The 25257-nt window shown below is 39.9% G+C and overlaps 1 protein-coding gene across 6 annotated transcripts in view; it reads right to left on the bottom strand.

Moving 5' to 3' along the window:
• The window catches only part of ndst3 (N-deacetylase/N-sulfotransferase (heparan glucosaminyl) 3), a 111426-nt gene that overhangs the window by 12427 nt on the left and 73742 nt on the right, over positions 1-25257 (bottom strand). For all 6 annotated transcript variants that reach the window (XM_088075984.1, XM_088075986.1, XM_088075985.1 and 3 more), the window contains 6 exons: positions 24049-24136; positions 22595-22749; positions 20415-20600; positions 12188-12316; positions 3033-3215; positions 557-653 (listed from right to left, as the gene is read on the bottom strand). In XM_088075984.1, coding sequence (XP_087932110.1) covers positions 557-653; positions 3033-3215; positions 12188-12316; positions 20415-20600; positions 22595-22749; positions 24049-24136 — 838 coding nt within the window. The remainder of the gene's footprint in view (positions 1-556; positions 654-3032; positions 3216-12187; positions 12317-20414; positions 20601-22594; positions 22750-24048; positions 24137-25257) is intronic.

Here is a 25257-nt window from a genome sequence, read left to right on the forward strand (position 1 = left end):
ACACTTATTCCCACGCATCCTGTTCCACCTCCCCCCTCACCCTGTTTCTTATTTGCTCTAACATCTCTGACATGCGAGTCATATATATACCCTGTGATTAAATGAGAATTTATTGTACTGTAGTTGTTGTTGCGGCTGATAATGTTGCTATGGTGACCCCTCGTCCCGTTTAGTTAATTATCACCTGGTTAATTGGCAGCATTACTGGACCTCATCACCTCTCACATCAAACACCAGCAATTAGAATTCCTGAAATCACACTTCGGATCCAAGTAGCGTATACAGATTTTTAACACTCTTTTTTTTCCACAGAAAGAAAGTCAGAAAAGGAGCGGGTGGTAGCTCAGTACTGTATCTCTATGCATCTAAAGTAGATAGTATGTGGGTGGAAGAAAGGAGGTAAGAGCCTCCTCCTTTGTCTCGCTCTGACAGGGCCAAAGTAGCTTGGGGGATTAGATGAATGGGCTGTGATGTTGAGGATCTAGACACCTGGGCACACAGAGGGAGTCTCTCTGTTGTGTGTGCATATCTGAGTTTGTGTTTGTGTGCAGCTCACCTGTTTTCTGAGGGCCTATGACCATGAACTTGGGTAACCTGTCACAGGTTTTTTCTTTAGACCAGATGTCTTTATGTCGCTTGTCATCACATGGGTTCTAAAGAGGCGCAGACAAAGGATTAGAGGTTAAAGTAATGATGCACTTATAATGCATTCAAAAACATACATGCCAAGACTTCCAGTACATGGAGGATTTACCAAATAGAATGACTTTTTTGTTTATTGGCTTTGCACAAACGATACACAGACAGCAAGGGCTTACAAGATAGTATAAAATCATATAAGAAAGAGCAATAATGCTGCTTTTCAAACAGAAAGTTAAAAATAAATAAATAAATGGAAACTAACTGAAACATCTTTACAATTAAATTCTCAGACCTTAGTTTTCAAAAATAAAATTAAAATTAAAAACAAACCACTTTTTTTCTCCACAATAAGTAAGAGTAAATACCTGTTTAAGGGCAGCGTCACTGTTATTATTTTTATTAGCATTATTGTTTGAGGTTTTTATATGATTCAATAGCTTTCATGTCGTGTTTCTGATCAGTGTTGCAAGGTTACTTAGGTTACACATTACTATTTACCCTGTTAAAAATGTAATAAGTTGTGTACCTATTTTAATTACTTCATCAAAGTAATGAAACTTATTATGTTTAATTTATTTCTGACAACTTTTCTTACAAATGTTTTGTTCAGGGCAATAAAGCTGAAAAGACCTATATATATATATATATATATATATATATATATAAATGCAGCACTCAAATTTGTCTCAACAGCTTTGCTGACCTGTGTTATCTAAATATATGCCAAAAGAAGGCATTCCTGTACAGCAAACAGATGTAGAGCAACCAGATGAATGTTTTATTCAACATATAAACTTTTTACTGAAAATATTTTTCATCAGTAACTCCTTGGTAATAACCAACATTTTGATTAGTAACTGTAATTTAAGAACACACTTATTCTCAGTAATTAAGGGATTACAATTACATCTATTCTGTTACATGTAACTATTTACTCCCCAATGCTGTTCCTGATGTATTCAAATCCGAAATATCAAATTTTGGTCCAATGTTTTAGCCTCAAAATGCTATAGCCCAAGCCCCTCTAAAACCATTTGTACCTGCACAATTTGCACAATGTCAGTGCTACATATGAACCCATGCACTGCTGTGGATGCCACATAAATTTGATTCTGAAAGTCACACAATAACAAACAAACTAAACAATCAAGTCATCAACAGACCAGCAACTCCTTGCGTACTGTGAGGTAAAATTACTGTTTTTCTTAATGGAGTCGGTTTGCTTTAAAGAGAGCATAGATAATGGTTTCAGTTTCCCATGAGAAAGGGCTGTCTGATGGCAAGGTAAAGCTGCAAAATAGCCTTTCTATAGCATACACTTAATCTCATATTGATTCTTCTTTAGATGGTCCTATTTTTGGGAGGCTAAATTATGTTTTGCACTTGCTTCTAACCACAGCTACCAGACTCTTTTGACAAAAACAGTGGTTTTATTTCACAGGACACATGCAGTTACTCGTTAACACTGCTGGTGATAGTGTTATCATGTGACTTTTGAAACCAAACTAATGTGGCATCCACAGCAGTGCTGCTTAGCTTCTGTGCACTGGTACTCCTGTCTGCTTCTCCACACTGGGAGCGTGCCGATTGCCATCTAACTGCAGATTATACACTATGAACTTAATCATGAGTTTATACCAAGCGGCAACCTCCTGGGCTGAAAAATAAATCCAACATGGAAGTGCCAAAAATTAGACTCCCATGTTAAAATGCCCAAATTTATAGTGAAATGAAAATGTTTACAGCCTGGTACAAAAAATGTTTTTGGTTTCTATAGCGAATTTCAACATTCATGACAACTTTATGGGGTGAATATTTACATAACTCTTCCATTTACATTTTATTAAGGCTTAAATTTAAGCATAATTAAGGGCAGGCTGCTTTGAGTGACAGGCTGTCTGCTGATAATGTCCTCGTCTTCTCAGACAGATCCACCTCTTGCATCCAAATATGGCCACATATGGCTCAAAAATCACAAGAAGGTGATAGCTTAAAGCTTCAAAACGGCAGTCCACGAACCAATGGATGAAGTCACGGTCGCTTTGTCCATTATTTTTACAGTCTATGCTTTATACAGTACAAATCCAGTATTAAATTAAATCTCTATGTTTCTTCACCTGGTTAAAAAAAGGTTTAATAGCACCATGTCCCACCTCAAAGCTCAAATCTCCTTTTGTGACAAATGTAGCAGTGAAAACTAACTCATCATACAATACAAATTAATATGGGACTAACTTTCAATATCAAACATCTCAAACAATGTAATTGAATTCTCATACAACAGTGAGAATAATAAGAATATCTTAAGACAGAAATGCACAGTAAAATTTACAAATGGGTGCAGAAACACACAAGGTCATACATGTGGGCAAATACCCATGCAGACATACCTGCCAGAGAGGGTTCCTTTGTTCTGGAAAGAGCTGGAAGTACTTGTGTGCAAGCTGCAGAGGTGGGAGCGTGTGAAGTCTCAGGTTGGTCCATGAGCGAAGGAAGGAGGCCAGGTGGACAAACGTGTAAAGACCCAGTCGATCGTTGCCATAGTTAGACAGGTGGGTCATGAATATACTGATCTAGAGTGGTGAAACAAAGACAGAGTGGGGGGGTTACGGCGGAAAAGGGAAACAAATGGAGAGAAGGAAATACATACTTATTGGATTGTGCCAAATTGTGATAAAGTCAAAATCTCATTTCCCAAGTTCCCATGTTTGTGAAAAACTGAGGCAGCGCAGTAAATCTAATTACTGTTGTGACTGCAGTGGAAAGCAAACAGATTATTTCTCAGTGTGTGATGGTTTTAAAGTCACTAACAGTGCAGCTGTCTGGTGGGTATCAATATTTGCTATCACTTTGCAAAGAGACACACTCACTTTTGTTATGTAAGATTATACATTAACTTTCAGTACAATACAGTTTCAAGTATAAAGGGGTGGAAAACAGATAAAGCGAAACTGATGTATTCACCACTCCTGATAGATAAAGCCGAGGAGGCAGCACAATACTTCTCATAGCCACTGGGTGATGGGAGAGATGCAGCTACACACGGGGAAAGTGTTTTCGAGTGTGTCGGTGTGTGTTCGCGGCGGTTAATGTGTGTGAGAGAGCAGGAGAGACTCAGAGGGAGTGAAGGAGCGATAGTGTGTTGGTCCAGGCTATCTGTCCACGCCTCAGTGCTTTTATAGGCTGATCAAAGAGACAAGCTAAGATAGCTGCTACAGACAAATGCACACACACACACACACACACACACACACACACACACACACACACACACACACACACACACACACACACACACTTCTTTTGTGATTGGAGGGAGCTGGGGAACGTGAAGTGTCTGGGTGAAACGGTAACATCAGCCATTAAGATATGAATTATTTGGTGGTTGTGAGCATGTGTGTGTGTCCCTGTGTGTGCATGAGTGATTGTGTGTCAGTGTATTTGGGAGAATGTCCATGAGTGTGAACACACACATACATTGAAAAAGACACACACGAGCGTACACAGTGAATTTCCTGGTAACAGAGGACTGTCGCCGCTCCTCTTTAACGCTGAAGGTTGCCGCAGATACAAAGCGACACAGTGTCGAGGTTTGATGGATCAGCGTCCGGCCGACCTGGAAAGCTGTTCAGAATACTGATCGCCCTCGAATACTGATGTGTGTGTGTGTGTGTGTGTGTGTGTGTGTGGGGGGGGGAGACAGAGAGCGAGACTGTGGGAGGGAGAAAGAGGGACCAGACATGTTGTGTGGCTACTTGTGTGTGTCTTTGTGACAAAGAATGTGACAGAGAAAGAACAGAGAGGAGCAAGGGTATGCATGTCAGAGTCATTTTTCATGTGTGTGTGTATGTGTGTGAGTGTCAGCGTAATTGTTTATGCATTTGTGTATGCCGGTGCAATTGCATGCATCTGCCACCGCCTCCTAATCTCGTGCTCACTCTAAGCAAACCAAGCAGCCTGCTTCATATCAATCTGGTTGATGTTGGGGCAACAATGTGGAACCACTGCCAAAAAGGCATCACCAAGCACTCAACCAGGAGCACAAACCAGTGGGAAATGTTTGCTTGCTCCTGCTCTGCAATGACTCGTAAAGTCAAAAACCAGAAAACCTCCCTCTTTTAAGCACGCATGGAGAACTTTGAGCATTGCTCTTAAAAAAAGTGCCAAATTGAATTTGACAGCATCTCAACGGAAACATCTATTCACATTTGGGATTGTGAAGGAGTATTTCCTCACAGCATGCTGCAGTGGTTGAGGGGAAGGATAAAGGTAGGGATGCACTGATTGTGAAATTCTGGGCTGATGTTTAAAATGAAAATTTGGCTGATAGCCATTACCAATGTTTGTTGATGTTGTTGCTTATTTCTTTATGTATTTTTGTGTAATTTATTGCTTGTTTTGTGCTAGGGAAACAAAGAAATTTACAGGATTTTAAGCCCTTCATTACACTACCTTTGAATGTGTGTAAATTTAATAACACAAATTTATTAAACACCTTTTTTATGAATTTCACATAAAAAAACAGCTTAAAAACAGCTTAAAAACCTTGTTACTCTGTATATCATTAAAGATAAAAAATCTCCCTTAATCAACTGTCTTTTAATTTTCTTACAAAAAAGTAAATTTTTTCAAGATTACATTGAACACATCATGAGAACACTATAGTCTACTCATGCTCAGTACTCATTTTTACTGAATAGAGCCTAAAAGTATCATAATATAACCTCATGTGATTGTAAGCAGTTGGAGGTCAGAGCTAACAGCTAACTGAGGTGACATTATAACTCCATAAAAATTAGTGTTGGACACGGGTACATTTTAACCTTCTCAAGATGTGTTCAATGTAATCTGAAATGTATAAACATTAACTTAACTTGAAAAAATACACTTGTTTGAAGGAGAAATTGATGCGTTAACTAGTTTTCCTGCAGCTGATTTCAACAGATTTGTTATTTATGATGTATCAGGGAAAAATCACAGGCATGTCTGCTGACACGTCAGTCATGATTTCATTGTGTCCAGTGGCATCCTAGGGAAGATCTATGTTTTTCCAAAACATGTGTTTTATTATCCCAGCGAGGCCTAGTAAGTCTCGAGCTGTGCTTTTGAACCTGTTCTAAACTGATTTGACACAACAGAAAAACATTGGCCACTGCCATTGGTGAATGTTGCCCATAAACTGATGGCAGTCAAGGCGAATATCACCTGATACAGGTATTCGGATGATAAATTGGTACATCCCTGAAAAAAGAGGATGTGAGTGTTATAAATGAAAAGGTTTTGAACGGATACAGACAAATCTGACCTGAGTAAATAAGAGGCTATAAAGCGCCTTTCCCTTTTTGTGTTGTTTTGTGCTTGTTTTGAAAGCAGGCAAGGTGATCAAAAAGTGATTTATGTTCCCTTCAAACCACTCAATACCCTATGATATCTGGCCGAGGCTGTACGGGGACGGAGTGTACTGTATGTGTGTGTGCATGACACAGAGAGAGAGAGAAAGGGAGAGGGGAAAAGCTCAGCATTATTGAACATGGAAACATTCATTATGGAGCTTAAGCACTGGCTGCCAAATTAAACAAAAGGGAGAGAAAGAAGATGATTTGTGTTTGTAATTGGAGAGCTCCAGAAAAAAAAGGACAGAAAAAAGTACAGAGAGGTGGGGGCAACAAAGAAAAGACAGAGAGAGTAACCTTGGCAGGTGAGTCTGAATTAAAAAAAACAACAAAAAAAAGCCACTTGAGAGAGTGTTAATCTCCCGACAGTGCAAGCCTTTTGGTGGAAGAACTCACCGTGGGTAAGAATTCAATTAACTGAACCGTATAAACCTTTTCTCTGCATCTGGTGCCACGTCTCATTTCCTGAATATTGGATTGCTTTGAGTCCCCTATGTGCCTTTAATAAAGAATACAGTGCTAATAATTTAACACCAGAATTGGGCTCAAATCATACTTGGAGCTGGACTGGGAGAAAAGCGTGAAAAAAAAGAAAATGAGAGAAATAAACCCAACCCTGCAGCTTCCCCCTTTTAATCTTTGTCCCTTGTCTTCTCCTCTCATTGCTCCTACGCAGCTTCATTTCCTCCCTCTTCTCTCATCCTTTTAATGTCTTGCTCTCACTCACTCTGCTCCAAAAAGTCACTTTATGTATTTTTTTTGCTCTCTCTCTCTACTTCTTTCCTCTCTCGGATCTTATGCTGACCTAGATGCTCTGATGAAGCATGTCAGTCCAACATGGAAGCGATGTTCTTCAAAATCCACAAGAACACACAGACACACAAACACACACAAATGCCATGTCTGGGAAGATTAAAAGAACACCAGTCATGTATTTGAGTTTTTGACATGCTTCAATCCGCTCTGACATGATTGCATTTTTGAAGAAATTACTTGTTTTACTGGCCAACGGTTGAAGGGGGATTTTTCTGTCTATTTCTATCTATCTGTCCTTTTGCCTCTTGCCTATACCGCTGTCTCGATCCCTGTCTGTCTCTCCTTCAATGTGTAGCTGTAGCAGCCTGTTTCCCATTACAGAGCACTTAGTTCCACATACATTTCTCCCAGATTGAATTGTTATTGCTACTAAAAAGAAGCCGATACCCCTCCCTCCCCCTTCCCGGTTTCATTCTCTCCCCTTCACTACCATCGTCCTCTCTCCCCTTCTTGCTCTTGCAGTGTATGGCTCTCTTTCTCACAGTCCATCTCGCTGTCTCTGTCTCATCAGTAGATAATTGAAAGCTGAACGTCAAAACAGCAAATGACTTCGATTCAATTTATTCTGCCTGCTCCAGTCAACATCTTCTGGCCCTTTCCATTCTGCCATCTTTGACCACTTTATTCTAAGTTTGTAATTTGTCCTCCTGTTTAGATTGTAGCGTATTGTGTGTGTGTGTGTGCATGTGACGGAGAGTGTGTGTGTATGTGTTGATGAGCTGCCAAAGCTTTCAGAAGCAATCAGCAGGACTACAGAGAAAGGGAAGGAAGGAGTGGAAATCAGACCCCCCCAAAAAAGTGTGGACAGATTTACATGTGAGAGGAAACTCAACATGAACCGGTCGAAAATGAGAAAAAAAAGATGGAGAAAAAAAAAGATGGCTGAGAGGGGGTAGGGTGGAGATGGGGGTGCTTGATAAAAAAAGAGGGGCGAAGAGGGAGGGAGATTGTGCTGATATTTGGTGTTTGGCTAATAAGCTTAGTGGCAGAGCTAAGCGCTAAATGTCAGCCCTGATATATGTCTACAGCTCTGCTTATGTCAGCTATACACACACTTATACAAACATACACATACACAGATACTTGGGTGGTGACACACATACATATGCACTGGTGTGTGTGTGTGTGTGTGTGTGTGTGTGCGTGTGTGTGTCTGTATGTGCATCACTTCCTCTCTGTATGTGTCTGGATTCTCAAGTGACACAAGATGCCGTGACCTGAAAGTTAAATCTCAATCTGTCTGCCACCTTCTCACCCTGCTCTCCCTGTCTACCCCCCTCCTCTCTTTCACTCCATCCTCCCTCTCTCTCACCATCTCTCTGGCCATTTATCGGGGAATGACTTGTGCCCTATTGGCTGTTTGCAGAGTCTAGGTCGTCCAATCGATTGTCGAGCTTATGCGAGACGGGGAGCTCAATGATCGCTGATGCAGCCCCGAATGATGCAAAAGTATCCAAATGCACATAGACACATACACACGCATTTGTGCACACATACAGTACATGTACAAGCACAGTAAATGCACATGCACACACACACATCCAATATGCCGGTGTCTGTCAGCAGTGAACTGTCACCACAGGCTAAAATGTGATTTAAAGTCACTGAATGGGAAGTGACAATGTTACCAATGTGCAGATCATCAAACAATAGGAAACCCCCCGGGGACTAAAGCAGTGAGCTACAGAACACTATTGATTATGCGAGCAAAGTGCACACACTAATGAAAGCGTTCTGCTTCTGCAAATGGAAACATAGTGGGGAGAAGCAAAAATAAATCATCAGTCTTTATGTTTGTGTGAGCATGTGTGTGTGAGCGCGCGTCATGGCAGAGTAGGTCTCTTCATTTAGAGTTATAACAAGAGGAGAGTTTCATCTCTTATTACACTGATTAAGAGAGGGAGGAAGTGAGAGAGAGAAGGACAAAAGATTGTGGAAACAGAGAGAAAAAAATGTAATTAGCCTCTGTGTTTCTGGCTTTCAGGAAGAATTTCAAACCCTTATGTAATATATATGAGTGTTAGTGTTAGTGTGTGTGTGTGTGTGTGTAAGAGACAGAGAGGGACAGAAAGGGAGACAGTGAGCCTGCAGAGGCATCCCTGTTAGTTTGTGAGCTCATACTGAGATGACATCATTGGTGATGTGAAAAAAATGTTCGGTCCTTTGTTCTTTCTATTAACAGACACACCTTTACACACAGACACACAGACACACACACACACACACACACACAGACACAAATAATCTATAGAAATGTTTCACACACTAATCAACACATCAGGAATACACAGCTCAGTCACAACTAAAATATAATGAAGACACTATAATGAGCTAAACATTTTGAACAACTGCTTCTACCTGTGCCTGGCATACGGTTAGGAAACTGGGGCATTTTAGTGGAGGAAAACATATAGGGTTTACTATATATTGCAAACTAATACTATATTATTACAAACCATGCTCTTATACAGTCATATTGTTCTGTTTTGTTATACTTTTTCAAATTATTTTAATATACTGTAATATTGTAATGTTGTCTAATATACTATAGAAATGCAATGTAATATAGAATTTGGTTTATTCATATTTTAGCTCTACAGTATTTTTTTAATTTTGCCATGTGTTTTTAACTGCATTTTTTAACCCAGTTAGTAAAACTTTGTCCATAAAATACAGTTTATCATCATTGTCAAATAATGCTCTTTTACACTATTGCAATTATAATGAGCAACTCTAAACTTTAAATTAAAATAGCTGCACTTAAAACCCACAATGTATCAGTTTAGTGTTATCATTACCTGGACCATCATTATCGCCATCACCATTATCATCAGCCCTGCATTGTCTGCTGGGGCATTGCGCAGGAAAGATGTCACTGTATCATAATTAGTGTAATGTGTTTGCCGTCCTTCATAAAAGATGTTTTCATTAACTAGTTAAAGTTCAAGTAGGTTTGGCTTGTCAGTGTTTGAATATTTGGACTGCGTATATATATTTTTTTCAATCTCAAGTTTATCATCTAAGGGTCTTTTCTGGTGATTTTAGCAACCAAAATTCAGCTGACTGATAATGTACTTTTTTTTAAAGATTATATTTTGGGGCTTTTATATCCTTTACTATAGCTGAAAATAGACAGAAAAGGATGGAGCCCAGCCCTCTGCTGAGGAGTCTGCCTTTTAGTACATGGGTAACACGCTCTACCAGTTGAGCTACCGGGGTGCCCTGATGTACATTTTATAAGAGCAAGTCCATCATTTTATTCCAATCAAACTAGCCATGTGAGTAATTTTTACGGACTGCATGCTTCTATGCCTCTAAAGATTCTGACATCTTTTAATGTACTTCCTGTTAAATCTCCAGTAAAAGAAAAAAAAACAACCTTTATAGTTTATAGTGCCCTTGGCATTTCCTTTTAACAAGGTACTCCAGGAAGTCTTTACTTCTCATATCTTCAATCCAAAGCTAAACTACTGATGTTCTTCAAGGTTTGTTTAGCCACGTTGACTTGTGATACTTAAACTAATGACAGAGCCTGAAACGCCACAGTTATTTGTCACATTTCATAGTGTTTCAAAATGACCATGAGAATGATTTTAAGGGGGCTAGGTGACTATATGGCTGTGGTCTTTTACCACTGACTCATTGTGTTCATACAAATCATTTCACCGTTGAATCAGGTCGGGATGGTCATTCACCAGAAACTCTCAGCTCCCTGGCGATTGCAATCCTGTAAAGTATAATAACTCTGCGAGTGGTTCTGTCAAACCACATCCTCAGCTGATGAGGTCCGGCGTCGGATTCTTAAGCCTAAAGCACTGCAAAAAAACGACTTCAGAATCAACTCATGGCCTGTCAGACACCAGGTGGTGTCAGTCCTTTTATAAACAGTCATAATATTATTTTAATTACTTTGTAATTTTCCTTATTACTAATGCTTTAAAAGTTGGCCCAAGTTGCTGATGTAGGATACTTCTCAATTTGCAAGAATGTGTCATAATGACAAATTTAGGTTCAGTCATTTTGCATACAATAAATCCAGTTTAAGCTGCAAATGGGACCGGATCGGCAAAACTGGAAACTGATCCAGCTCTATTCTCGAACAGAAAAACCAAACTAGTGCTTCCTGTAGTTTTTAATTTCATGCCAACCACCTAGTTCCTTGTCTATTATTAGAAAACATTGTCCCTGCTGGAGGAAATGTAAAACAGTTCACCTAATTTGTACCAAAAGCTTTTTTTCACCAAAGGGACCTGATACACAGAAGTTAGGGGCAGCAAAATTAAGCAATTAACTGTTTTGTTATACCAACTGTCAATTGACAGTAGAACAACAAGCTTATACAGTACTTCTGCCAAGCATCATTACCATTTTAAGATGGTGAAAACATTGTGCTCAAAAGAAGAAACAAGGGTGCGCTGACATGCAGAGACACAGAAGACAGACAGCACAAGAGAGGAATTTGAATAAATAAACTAGTAAGGAATGGAAGACAAAAGAAAGACACTAAGAAACAAAAGAAGGGTGTCAGAAAAAAGAAGAAAGAAAAACAAAAATAAAGACAGACCAAGACAAAGTGGAGCAGAGAAAGAAGAAAGGACTAGATTGGGTTGTTGTGCAAAGCTGCTCTTGACTCTGTGATGTTCGCAGAGTTCTGACAGCTCCTCTAGTTCAGCACTCCCCTACCTGACACTTCAATACAGCCTACTGCTGGTCTACGAGCGTCTCTGTGTGTGTTTGTGAGTGTGCACGTGTGCGTTTTTTATCAGAGAGAGAGATTGTTTGGAGATAATTCCTGGGAATTTCTACCTTTAAATGTGTGCATGCATGTGCTGTGAGCATATGCGCGGGCATTTCAACGGCCACCAAAACCTAATTCTGTTCCCTAATTCAAAGCAGAATCGAGTTGAGCTGACATACACAGCAGGGGTAAACGAGATGGGGAGGATGTGTGTATGTGTGTGTGTGAATGTGTGACAGCAACTCCCCCTGTGGTGTGACCCAATTTAAAGTGGGGAGATGAACACAGCTCCACAGTGAGAAGCAGCCCCTGACAGGAAAAGAGACACATGCACACACACACATACACACACATGCAAGCACACAGTCACACTAACACACACACACACACACACACACACACACACACACACACACACACACACACACAAATGAAAAAGAATGAATCAGACAGAGAGGAAGTTACCTTTACAGCGAGAGCGGGAAACCCAGTTGGTGCCTCTTTAAGGTGCAAAAATCAAAATAGAAAGTAACAGGCCTCGCTGTTTCTCACTCCCTATATCTGTTTGCATGCATGACTGTGTGTTTGTCTGACTCACTGGGTTGAGGAGCACGGTGAGAAACAGCTCTCCCCCACGGATGCTTTTGTCCAGTTCTTTAGGTCCACCAGGGTATTCCTTATAGTAGATGGTGTGAGTAAACAAGCCACACGTCTGGCGGGGCAGCACCTAACACACATACGCACAAACACATAAGGGAGGAGTTGTTAATATTGTTCATATCTTCAGTTCACACAGGAAGTGCAACTGAACAAACAGCACGTGATAACAGTTAACCAAGCAAACTATTATCAGCTGGCAATAATGATAATATCTATGTCAAAACAACATTGCATCGGTCTCATGATGAATCCAAATTGATGCAGCAGAACAAGAGATATCACCTGTTTTAATTTTGCACATTCTTTTTGACAAGGTATAAAGGTATACATTTTCTTTTGTTCCATGTACAATCAATGTAATTAACATGCCAAATTCTTAAGTGCACCGTTTTTGTGGCACTTTAAAACTTTTAATGATTGGAAATGACTGTGATCACTGCTTTTATAGACATGTCTGTATTTTAATTACTTTTTAACTGGTTGACTGTGATCAGTCCTTTTATTGACACTTTTAATTGATCTTCACTGATACTTTTACTTTAACTTTAGTGATCAGGAATGCTTTTAATCAAGTTTGGTTGTGTGCTGCTATGATGTCCAATGTGCCTGTTTACTGTATTTTTAATTTTTTTTTGTACTGCCAACTACAGATCAAATTTCCCCTTGAGGGACAATAAAAGCTCTGAACTGAAAACTTGGAGTCTACATGCCAACAGTTAGATGGTGCGTTCCATTTCCACTGGAAAGTCGAAATTTTTTAGTTACAAGTTGAATATTTCAACTGAAATGCCCCCTAAAGGTGGATTTTCAACTTTGGAAGTCAGAGGAATCCCCATGTTTACTAACACTTCTGTTATATTTGTGTCTCATTATATCAGCCATGCACATTCCTTTCCAACTTCTATCAGTGGGCATGTTACTGCAGTATCTGTATGCGCAAAAATGCAGTGTTATGTGTTGTTATCAACTGGTATTGCCAACGACGGCTGACCTGGACAGAACTGGTATTGCAAATACTTTGCTTTTTCAACTTGTTTTAATGGTGGTGAGTTCCATTTGCAATGAGAAGTTGGAATTTCCAGGTTTCCAGTCTGTAATTTTAACAAGAACACCCACTAAAGTTGGATTTCCAACTTCGAAAGTCAGAGGAACCTCACCACAATATGGCTTCCCCGCACATCTACAGGAGTGACAGCTGTAGTAATATACTGTTTATTGGCACCTCCGTCTTATTAGTGTCTCATTAAATCGGTTCTTCACACAGCACTGTCCAACTTCTATCTTTGGACATGTTGCTGTGTGTGTCATGCTAGCAGCAGCTCAATCAGAGATAGCCTAAGAAGTGGACTGGAGGTCTGGTCAGCTTACATCGTTGTGACTCCACACCCTCTAATTATTTTTTTTTTCATCTCCAACCTTGTAGTCTTCGTGTGACATAATTTAAAGAGCTCTGCTGCATTTATAAGATTTGGTTTAAGTCCTGCTGGAGCCACAAAAGGCTTTCTACAACTTGTTCCACACATGCTGTAGTACTCCCTAAGACCTGTAAACACGCTTTGAAGTTCCCCTTTAAATGGCATAACGAAACCACTGTGATACAATGATTCGAGATTAAACAGGAAACTAAAACTGCCAGCTCTGTGTGAGGTTTTTTTTTAAAGTGCTGATCACTCACCCATTTCAAGGCCAAAAGTACAAACAAACCAGGTACAAAGATGACTTCAAATAACAAAAAATAATTCAGCTAGCAGCATCAGAGATGACAGGTGTGCGGATGAAATGTACAGCTATAGAGTCAATCTTGTCTACATGGCAGTTTCTAAATATGAAAAGCAGACGGCAGAGCAGGGTCAGGGATATTCTGATGTGTTGTGTCATCCAGCATATGGTAATGGTAACTGTCCCAGTGGAGAAGCACAGGTGCCAACTCTACAGATGGTTTAAGTCACTTTCTTACAGGGTATAATAGACACTTTTTTTCACAGCTGGCATTTTAATTTGTCATAAGATTAAAGCACAGGTGTAATTAATAACAGAAATAATGACTCTCTTCCATTTAAGGGTTTGAGATCTCTTACACTGTGCAGGTTGGCTCACTGACACAGCCCCTCTCTCTTTCTCAAATTCAGATCAAACTGTAAAATGTATCACATATAAATAGTCTGTCACTGCATTGCCTATTTCTCACCTTTCATGTCTTCCGAGGCATATTTTGATGCCCTGTTCAGCTGTTAATAGGAAGTGGGCGCCACACTGTTTCCTGTATTGTACAGTAAAATTAAGCAGATTGATAAAATATAAGCCAAGATTCTGTCACTGCATTGCAGTTTTCTTGCTTCAAATGTTTTCAGAAACATATTTTAGCTCACTAATAAAATATATTACGAGACTGTTTGTTACCAGCCAGCTGCTATAACATTTACTGTGGAGAAAGAGCATGCCCAGTGCATATCATACCGCCGTGAAAGATGCAAGTGAGAGGGGGGCCGGGATAAACAGCCAAGTTTGTATAACATCGTCAACGAGCAGGAGTGTTTACGGTGCTTTGCAGTGCATTCTGGTAGTTGTAGGCTTCCTTACTCTTGAGCTAAAGCAAACACCACAGCCATTTTTCTTGTTTTTCTCTGGTTATATAACACTAATTTCTTTCATCTTTCTACTGCATGGACAGCCTAGTTATATGAAATGACAGTCTTTCCAGCCCTGAAATACTTCTTGAACCCTCCGAAACCTGGATCTATATCAGTTTTCTTCTGCTACATTCAGACTGCTTCACAAGTATTTGAACCTTTGAGCCCTAAGCACATTGGTTTGGTTTCTTTTAAAAACATTTGAAAAGGCAATGAGCAACTCATCAAGAAATGTTTCACAGACTGAAAGAAATAAGTAGATTTGACTGTTATTATTTTTTTTAAGTTCGAGAAAAATGTCCTATATTTATAATTGTCATAATGATATACTTAAGTCTATTATACCAAATTATCATTATTATTAAGCATTTTTTCAGGTCTTATTTGGTTGTGAGTTTGATTTGTTTTCTTGTTTTGTTTTTTAAATTTAAGTAATTTTCATTTCCTTTTTTGCTTCTTTTTTGGGGGGCTCATTGCCTCCTTCCCATGTTTTTGAAAGAAATCAAGTCAAGTTGCTCAGCTTTGCTCAGCTTTAGAAAGGAGCCATCATTAAATTTTATTAGTTCCAGCTGTGCCTTCCCTGTAATGACAAGTCAAGATGTCTGCTGTGAAAAAGGTTTATAAGAGTCAAATTAGGATTCTCCAAGGACACACCATTTGCTGCTGTGTTAGAGCCATGAGTCCTGAGGACCTGTCCAGCTGAGATGACTTCACTACAGCTGTAGAGACACTTCATTTTCCTGCAAGTGCATGAATTGCACTGGTGAAGTTAAGTGTTCCTGGGGCACTGTTCAGTTTTATCCCCTCACCTACACCTGTTTGGTATTTTGGTGACTCGTTGTTTACCAAAGCGGAAGGAGATAATAATGGATTACTTTAAATCCCACCTTGAGCAGGTGCACTGTGCACCCTTGGCCACAAAACACCACCGAGTTACATACTCGTGCCTTCATCATTGAAAGCCGGCAGCACATGTCAATTTTTCAGATTCTCTCGATTGCTACTGGTAAATCTAAAAATCAGTAGTTGAACGAGGTTTTAAAAGAGACTGCAAGAATTTATTCATCCACAATGAGATATTGACACAACATTAAATATCTTTTTGCTTTATATTCCCATATCAGAATTACCAGGGAGTGTCAAAACATTACTTCAACTGCAATATTAACATGTCAAAGATTTGACAATATATTTTGACAGGTGTAAATATTCAATAAACTTAAATAATGTTCACAAAACAAGCAAAAAAGGCTAAGAGTGCTGGATCAAGTGTTTATCAGCAGATGAATGAATCTCCCTTTCATTTGGTCATTAAATGACTTCAATGAAGAGAAGAGAGGAAGAAGGTCTTTATTGTGAACTCCTTGTGGAGCACTTCTCAATGTGAAATAGAGAGTAAAGGCTGGAAGAGCAGATATTGGTTTATCTATAAAACACTGCAGACTGGTTCACACTCTCTCACACACACACGAGAGAGAGAGAGAGAGAGAGAGAGAGAGAGAGAGAGAGAAGGCCACCAGAGCCACAGACACTCAGCACTATTTCACCAAACCAATTATCCACAGAGCTATAGCTCAAACTGATATAGTACATTTTAAAAAGAAATACACACACACACACACACACACAAGTATGCATGTTTGTGAGTGTGTGTGCGCACACACACACACACACACACACACACACACACACACACACACACACACACACACACACACACACACACACACACACACACACACACACACACAGAGCACAAACCCATATCTCAGTCTGATTTGTTCTGATACTGTGGGTCCAGTGGGTGGCTCTCAATCTGCTGACAGAGACACACAAACACCAATTTTACAGCCTTAAGAGAAACTTCCTGTCCTCCTCGGAGCAAACAAAGATGGAGCAAGGGGCAGAGGGGAAAGAGATTAATAGACGGAAATTGCAAGAAAAATTGGAAGTGAAGAAATGTGAAAGGTGAGGAAAGTGGGAAGGTTGTGAGTGATGTGCCGCGGTAACTTTACGAGAGGTCAGGGGGCTGGCTGGATTATCGGAATCCAAAAGCTCTTCAGTCGGTTTATGGTGAAATTATTTAAAATTTAAATCCTGCATGCAGGTACAAACACAAACCACAAAACACACTGCCTCACGGAAAAATGTTTGGCATCCATGAGCTGAGTTTCAAGTTTGTTTTCTCTTATGCCTTCGCTGTTTAGTCAGTGCAGCATGCAGTGTTATAGAGTGCTTCACTATTTCCCACTGCTTTCACATTGCTCCACTGTCTTATTATATTTAACAATGGCCACTAATACTGAGTATTTGCAATGTTTGGTAAAAGGAATTTGACAGAGCAATGTCACCTCAAGGTCCTTCGAGTTGCTGTTATGTAGCTTTCAATCACACGATTTTCATCAGTAAATGGTGTTTGCTTTGTTCTTATAGAATTGTAGAGAATTTTGTGTGTGTGTGTGTGTGTGTGTGTGGGGGTCCGTGCACTTTTGGGTCACCCTTGCTTAAAACTTAGTGTTGAAGTTTACTCACACACACAAAAAAATGAGGATGCTTGACACTTTCAAGTGTTTTGTTGTTGGGCAGGTGGACCCAAACGCAGGAGACTGCAGGCAACAGGAACTCAAACAGAACGCTATACAAGGTTTGATCAGGAAAAACACAATCTAATTATCCCACAACAAAACCTAGCATCCAAGAAAAACTGAACTGAACACCAGCACTTAAATACAAACTAGTCTGACGAGGGGATCAAGTGCAGTTGGAGAAAGAGGCGGAGAAGCCCAGGTGAGGTGAATTAAGGTGATTAGGTAGGAGAACAGGCAGGGAGCTGATTGGCTGGGGAGAACTAATGAGGCTGCTGCAGGGCAGGTGTGAGTAGGCTGGCAAATGAGGGAAGGGCAGCACAGGAACACAGGAAGGGGGAAAAACAAAGTAAACAGACACCCAAAATCAAGACAACACAATATTCTCAAATATAAATCGAACAAGTGAAAACAGACATGCAAACTAATCTAGGCAACTTAAATGAGTCATTTACAGAAACTTAGTATTTTTTTTTCCCCAAAAGTCCTGAAGGCATCAGGACACATTAGACAGACTGTGACAGACAAGAAAACACACAAATGGAGAAATGTAACTCCATCTGCTGTTGTTTTGAGGGACACTGTTGGAGTTGAGAGTGAATGAAAATACATTATACTAGATTCCTCTGGGACCACCAGTGGTAGCTAATTCTAATTCATAGACCTGAGATCCAGCTGTGCTTCCTAGAGGTCATTTTATCATAATATTTTCCTCAGAGAAATAAATAATAGTCGACTGTACCGAACGGTGTTACACATGATCTCCTTACTAAACATTGCAACGCTGAATCTCACTCTGTAGGTTATAATTCTTGCATGTGTCCTCACTTCCCTACCAGTGTGTTTTTGTGCACGGACAAAATTATCAACAAAAAGTTTATTCCGGCCAATAAAAACTACTGTCTGGAGTTTTGTTTGAAAGACAATAAGAACAAAAGTTTTAAAAGCAATGTTCAGAGAAGTGCTGCATCCATCATTGGGGTCGATGGTAAGCTTGAGAGTAATTTTTGCTGGGGATTTAATTTGATTTCAGCCTCTACTTCCTCCTCAGTTTCTCTTCAAAAAGCTTGTTTTCATCTTGTACAAAACAAAAATAAGATTTTTTTTAAATTTTCTGCCAGTTTGCTTCTCCTGTTTTCTGTCTTTCTTTGTGATGCATTGTGTTGAATATGTATTTTCGTTCAATGGCTTGTTATCTAACTCAGTGATTCACTGATGCTTTTCAATACCTCACTATTGATAATGTATAATAGCACATTATAGCCTGTCAAAGTGTCGCCTTGTTATTGTATTGAAAGGCTGTAGCATTAAGTGGCTGTCTTTTATGACGCTGTGACAAGATGTCAAGAAATAAAAGCAGACTCGTAGGACTGATTAGGAAATTGACATTGCTGTCGGTTCAAATTGTTTGCTCAAGAGCCGAATACGGCAGAACAACATGGACTGGTAATTTTGGTGTCAGATGTGATTGGTTCTTTTGTCAATAAGGGAGCAGTTGTGCACACTGACAAAGAGCCTGACTGACAAGTGAATGAAGAGGAGGAGGAGGAGGAGGAGGAGGATGAGAGACAGAGGGAGGGACAAACTTGCCTAGGTGGAATGGGCGACAGGAGTTTTATTCTACTGCTGTCTCAAACAGTGACTGATGAATTATTTATCGGGGCATGAAAGTGTAAAATGCTCTCATTACTAGATCCTTACTCTATGGTACACATCTTGCACATATACAAACATACAAATGCACACAGACTCCTACACACAGAAAAGCTAACCCCTTCAGCCTCCTTGGGAAACCATTAAATATTGAATCAACATAGAGCTGTGGTGAGACGAGGTCAAAGAATATATATTGTACGCACGCACACACATACGCTTGCACACGCGCAGAGGTTACACACCACGCACAGCATCATTGATTTTCTGTTTAAGACCGCAAGAAACAATCAGCACACAATTTACTATTCAGCAAACACTTATTTGAGCGAAGAGACGGCAGATAAAAACTGTTTATCAAAGTGAGATAAAAGAATCCAAACAGACTTTTCTTGTGACTAAATTATTCTGCATTAAAGTGTTGATTTAGTTATTCTGACAATTTACAATTTATGGTTTTAATTTTAGTCAGACGAAATAAGCTGTTTTTTCCACCAACATGCTTTGAGAGTTTGTGTAACTGTAAGAAAAGCATATGGTAACTTACAGGAATTGTTGTGAAATTCATGACATTTATCTGGCTAATCTGACTCACCTCTGTCAGACAACACACACACACCTATCTGGGGATACCTACGACCACCAGCTGTCAAAGTATTAGCTAATCTAGCCCCAAAAAGCATTAAAAAAGGAGATTTTTTTTTAACAGTCAAGAAAAATATTAAAAAGTAATGTGGATGATTGTTTGCATAATATATTTTGAAATTAGATTTTTTTTGGCATTCAGCTAAACAAAAAAATAAAATAAAATAAAAGCTGTTTAATAATGAATACCCAGTTGGTAATAATGAAGATGCACTGTACAATCTAACAAGTTTATCTTTTTTTTTTAAATGTAGGAAATTGACTGCAATAAAAAAGTTATATCTAATTGTTACATTTACTTAAAATGTAGCTGTATTTACTTAATTTTGTGAAGTTGTTCCAACTAAATGACCAATAAAATTAGCTTGTCCTTAGTGTTAGCAACTTCAGTAAAACAAGTTAGTCTGACTATGCTGATTATGATAAAGATTACTGTGCATATAATGGAGTGAGGACAAGTTCTGTTAACATGTTTAACAATATATAAATATGACAGACTACTTTGCAACCAGCAGTTTTCAAGTCTGTGCAGAAACATGTCAATTGATCAAAGGGCATTGAAGGATGTGCATGTGTGGAGAAGCACATTTGCATGTGTGTGTGTGCACCCCCACAGGCTTTTCACATGTGATTAACAGCATCATCTCCTCACCATGATGTTGTTGTGGATGAAGCCCTTGCGGTAGCGTGCAGGTTTGAGGTGGGGGTATTCCTCAGTGCTTGTGACCTGGATGTTCCACACACGTCTCCAAGCCTTGTACAGCTGCAGGTGAACTGGGTAGACGCCTGAGTGGTGAGGGGCCACAGCGTAGCCCATGTCCACTGGGATGTTGTGCTCCTGGAGATGAAAGAGAAATGGACATGTATGTGAGGGTTATGTACATAAAAAGAAGTTATGGTATGTTTAAAGCTCTGACAAAGGACATGGTGGGACATAAACACAGAGCCCACCAGGCTGACCTTGTAGAAGAAGTGTGCGGTTTGTGCTGTGTTTGTTACGACGCTGGCCTTCAGGTTGGAAATGAGAAAAAAAAATAGTTTGTGTGAGCATGTGGGAGTGTGAGGGTGGATGGTTGCTGGCTGCATCTTGCAGACTGATGGTGTTGTCCTTCGCTCTGACACACACCTACACACACTGTCAAAGCTAAGCATCAGCGGTCAGGGGATGAGGGAGTGGAGTATGTATATGTGTGTGTATGTGTGTACAATAGAGGTGAGGGATCACACTTTATGATTGCATTCACCTTCAACATGAACCAGCCCCCCCTCACTGTATTGTATGTGTGACAAGGAACTCCGGCACGCTTATACAAATCATTTCAACACACTCGCACACGTACTAACAAAACACAGGAAAACAAGGCAGAGCGAGGCAACAAAAGCGCTTGACCTTGTGGACTTCAGATTAAACAGGAAACATTAAAGAGGGCTCAGGTGTGCCCATCAAAATAGGTACATCACTCCTCAACAGGGATATTTGGTTTTAGAGAATGAGTACATGATGGTAAATATTGTTAAAGCATTCTTATTGTCTCTGCTGACAGAATGAATTTCCCAACCCTGCCACTTAAAAATATGTTCATATGCAAGCAATTAGCATTAACAAATATGTTCTGCAGGAAGTGTAATTATACCCTGAATGTTTTGGATCAACATAACAAGGACATGTTTATATTGCACACATCTGCAAAACAGCCACAAAAGCTTTCATAAGGGTGTCACAATATACCAATACTGATGATAACGGTGATGATTAAATACACACGATAATATTATGTAAATAATGTAGCTCTCACATCATTTTCTACTTCTTCCATTCTTAATTTGCCCCTACCCCATCTCACCTTCTCTACACACACACACACACACACACACACACACACACACACATACACACACGAGGTGATGTTGTGACGCAGTAACCAACTAGCTCAGGGTTTCCCACATGTTTATTTATCTGTGGCAGCCCATGTGTACCGCCATGTATTAATTTTATATTTCTGGAGCTGACCATTTTTTAGGAGCACTGTTGGAATACATCTACCGTTCTGATATTAATTGCACCACAGTCTTGAAGTGCAAAGCATACTCTAGGCACACAAGGAGCAGCAGAACGTCAGGTGCACTGAAAATGAAACTTAACCATTCATTGCGCCATCAATCTAAAATGCACTAACCGGATCGAAAGATTAATTATCCAACCCACAACTCAAAGAGAAACAGAACTCATAATTCCATTCCAGTTCCATCCTGCGCTGTGTTCAAACCCACAGAGAGGGGACACAGAATGACAAAAGGGACACACACACACACACATACGAGGTTTAAAAAAACAAAACAAAACCACACACAAAAACAACAGGAATTTTGCTGATCTTTTGGGGGGCGGGGGTTGGCTTTTACTTTCACTTTCGTTGGTGAGTGTACTTACAGTTACTGACAATCCTGCATAGAATACCTTTAAACCAAAATCTAACAAAATGTAAGATGCAGGACACGTAACCCAGTTTACAGAGTCTACGTCCTCTGGTGTAGGAATGTCACACAAAACATTTCAAACGATGGCAGCAATAGTGTTTCCATTAAAACATGTAGCATAGTATGTGACACAAAGTGTATTTTTTGTGTTCGCACAGTTCCAGCGCTTTGACCAGCAAATGTCACGTCTGCTTCGGCAAAGAAATAACAATCACGAACAGCAAAAGACGTCCTTGAAGAAAATGCAACCATGCGAAGCAAGCATGATAAAAAGAACACACAAGAAGAAGAAAGCAACAACGGAACAGACAGCTGCAAGAAATGTGTGTGCATGCTTGTGTGCATCCATCTCACCAGAGCGAACTCCTTGTTGAGGACCATCTGCTCCAGCAGTGAGGACTCGTTGTGGAAGAGGTGAGGCTGCATGTGGCTCCACATGTGGGGGAACCACCAGAACTCATCCACGTACTTTAGTAGTAAATCGTCTCCCTCATCCTCCTCCACCGTGCCTGCACACACAACCACACACACAAGGACAAAAGGACAAGGAATAATATGTATAATTGCACACTTCATGCAGATTCAGAACACATTCGAAAGTGTTGTTATACACATCTTCTCACTGGTTTAAGGTCAGAGTATCACTAAGCAACTGGGTTGCTTTAAGGTCACATTGCAAAATGAGGTGGCAGTCGGATACCATGGTGATAAAAAAGTCAGGCAACAGCAATAATAGAAGCTATCTTAATATGTTCTGTTCTGTATCAAATGTCCTCTAATTATATTTACGGTATGTTTAGTCCCACCTCTGTTTTCCTCTCCAGTGGATCTCCTGTGTTCTTTTGCTGCTGATTTACACAGTTTAACTCGAAAATCAATAAAGCACCTTGGAAGCACAACAGAGCTCAATTCACAGCGGTGTGTCACCACATCACATATATGCCTGCATAAATATTATTACAGTACATAGCGCAAAATCTACAGATAGTATGAGATATTTTTCTCTCAAGCTAAAGCAAGCACACAAGATTCCATTCTGCATCTGACCAAGTTTATTCACTAGTATATGTCTTTTAAATTGATTTTGTGACTGTTAATACAAGCAATGAATTGACTGAAATGCACAAATCTAAATAGCATAATTTCTACCTTTTCTTTGCAGACATGTAAGATGGCAAAACATGGCCAGTTAGATATTGTGGCATACAGATATGGAACACCAAAATACTACTTATGAGGTGCTCTTTATCCTTAGGAAATTTAAAGAAAAGTATTGAAGCATTTAATTAATTGTGTCCCATTATGTCTTGACATATATATATTTCTTGTTCTTTTCTCCGTATTGCTTTTCACGTAATTTTCTGTTTTTATTGGATCGTTGTCTACTGATTGGTTTGATTTTCTACTTATTTGTGTGCTTCTCATTGTCATTTCTTTTGCTGTATTTTTCTACATTATGTTTTCCTTTTTTTGTCCGTTATTGTTTGTTTTTCTCTTTAAGATAAGGAAAGGCCTGTTGTGTAAGCCTGTGACCCCTTGATCTCTCCTGACACCTTCCTTATTTTTCATTCTATGGATTTTATGAAGTCTATAACCTATAAAAGAACCTCATTTTGAGAATTGAATTCTCATCAGTGAATTAGGTATGTATGAATTATTCAAACAAACCATCAGTCTAAATGATAAAAAAAAACACATTAATTTGTTTAGACCTTTCATAGTCATCATATTTATATTTGTCACAGCTTCTGTGTATGTCTGGCAGTGGTATGCATGTGTGGATGGAAAGCACCATAAACAGAGCTCACCTGTGTGGTAGAATTTCCCAGAGAAGCCGAGGTTGAAGGTAAAGTTGGAGATCTGAGAGCGCAGCTGTTTCTGAGTATCAAGGAGAGCCTGGAGACAGAAAGATGGACAGACAGATAGAAAGAAAAGAACATTAGTGAGAGAATCAGTGTATCAAGTTCATGTATTCCCAGCCTGCACTTGCACAGATAAACAGCTGATTTGTCTGATTCAGTCTTATGTCTCTGCTGTACATGTAAGTGAACTCTGGTTCCTCAGAGAACTATCATGAATGCTGCGTGTACTCATCAGTGCTTAACCTATGGCTTGATGATGGTAGTTGCCAACATGCTACAGGGTGCGTTGATTATTTCCGTCCAGTTTCTCTTCGTGTACTAAGTGTTCGAGTGGCTGTTCCTGTCCTTAAAGTTACCTCAGTCTCTGGTTTCAATGCTTGAATCAGGATTTTCTCCACTTATTTAATGACTTCATTAGTTTACTGGCCTTTAAACAAAGACTCTGTAATGAGTGTTAACTAAAGAGAGTTGCACACTCGCACACGCAGTCACACACACCGACAGTAATGCGAGTTAATGAAGGTCAGTGCATTAGTAGCCTCTGGAGGGTGGACTAATAACCCCCGCACACACTCCTCCCTTCTCATCATTCTCTCCATCCATCCCTAACGCTACCAAGTGAAGCCCTGCGTCCCGGCTCTCTCTCCCTCTCCCTCTCCTTCTCACTGCCTCCTTTCATTCTGATTCCCCCTCTATTCTTCCATCTTACGCTTCTGAGAACCTGCAGTCGCCTCTCTGCCCCCCTTCCCCATTTGTCTTCCACCTCCCCCCACACCCTTCTCTCAACCTCCATCTCTCCCTCGCTTGCTCCGTGAAAATGTCACATTCTCAGGAGACGGGGCTGTTCTAATTTGAAAGGAAGGCTGAAGCAGCATGGAGGAAAGATCGCTCTCTCTCTTTCTATAACGCTCTCCCCTTGCTCTTTCTCTTACACTCTCAAACCCCGTCTTCTTGCTATCCTTGCACTTCTCACCGTTTGCTCCAGCACTAATATTTTGTTTATTTATGAAACTTATAATTCCCCGTATATCTCCGTCTGCTGGGTCTTTCTGTCGGGCTACGTGCCACATCTCTATTACCAATCTTTGCCATGCTGCTTTTAATCGATCCCCAGGAACACTGCCTGATTTACGAGACCTGAGCAGCTAATGTCAG

The sequence above is a fragment of the Plectropomus leopardus genome, chromosome 3 (genome assembly GCF_026936395.1).
Source record: "Plectropomus leopardus strain MGB_pleo_1.0 chromosome 3, ASM2693639v1, whole genome shotgun sequence".
NCBI lineage: Eukaryota > Metazoa > Chordata > Actinopteri > Perciformes > Serranidae > Plectropomus > Plectropomus leopardus.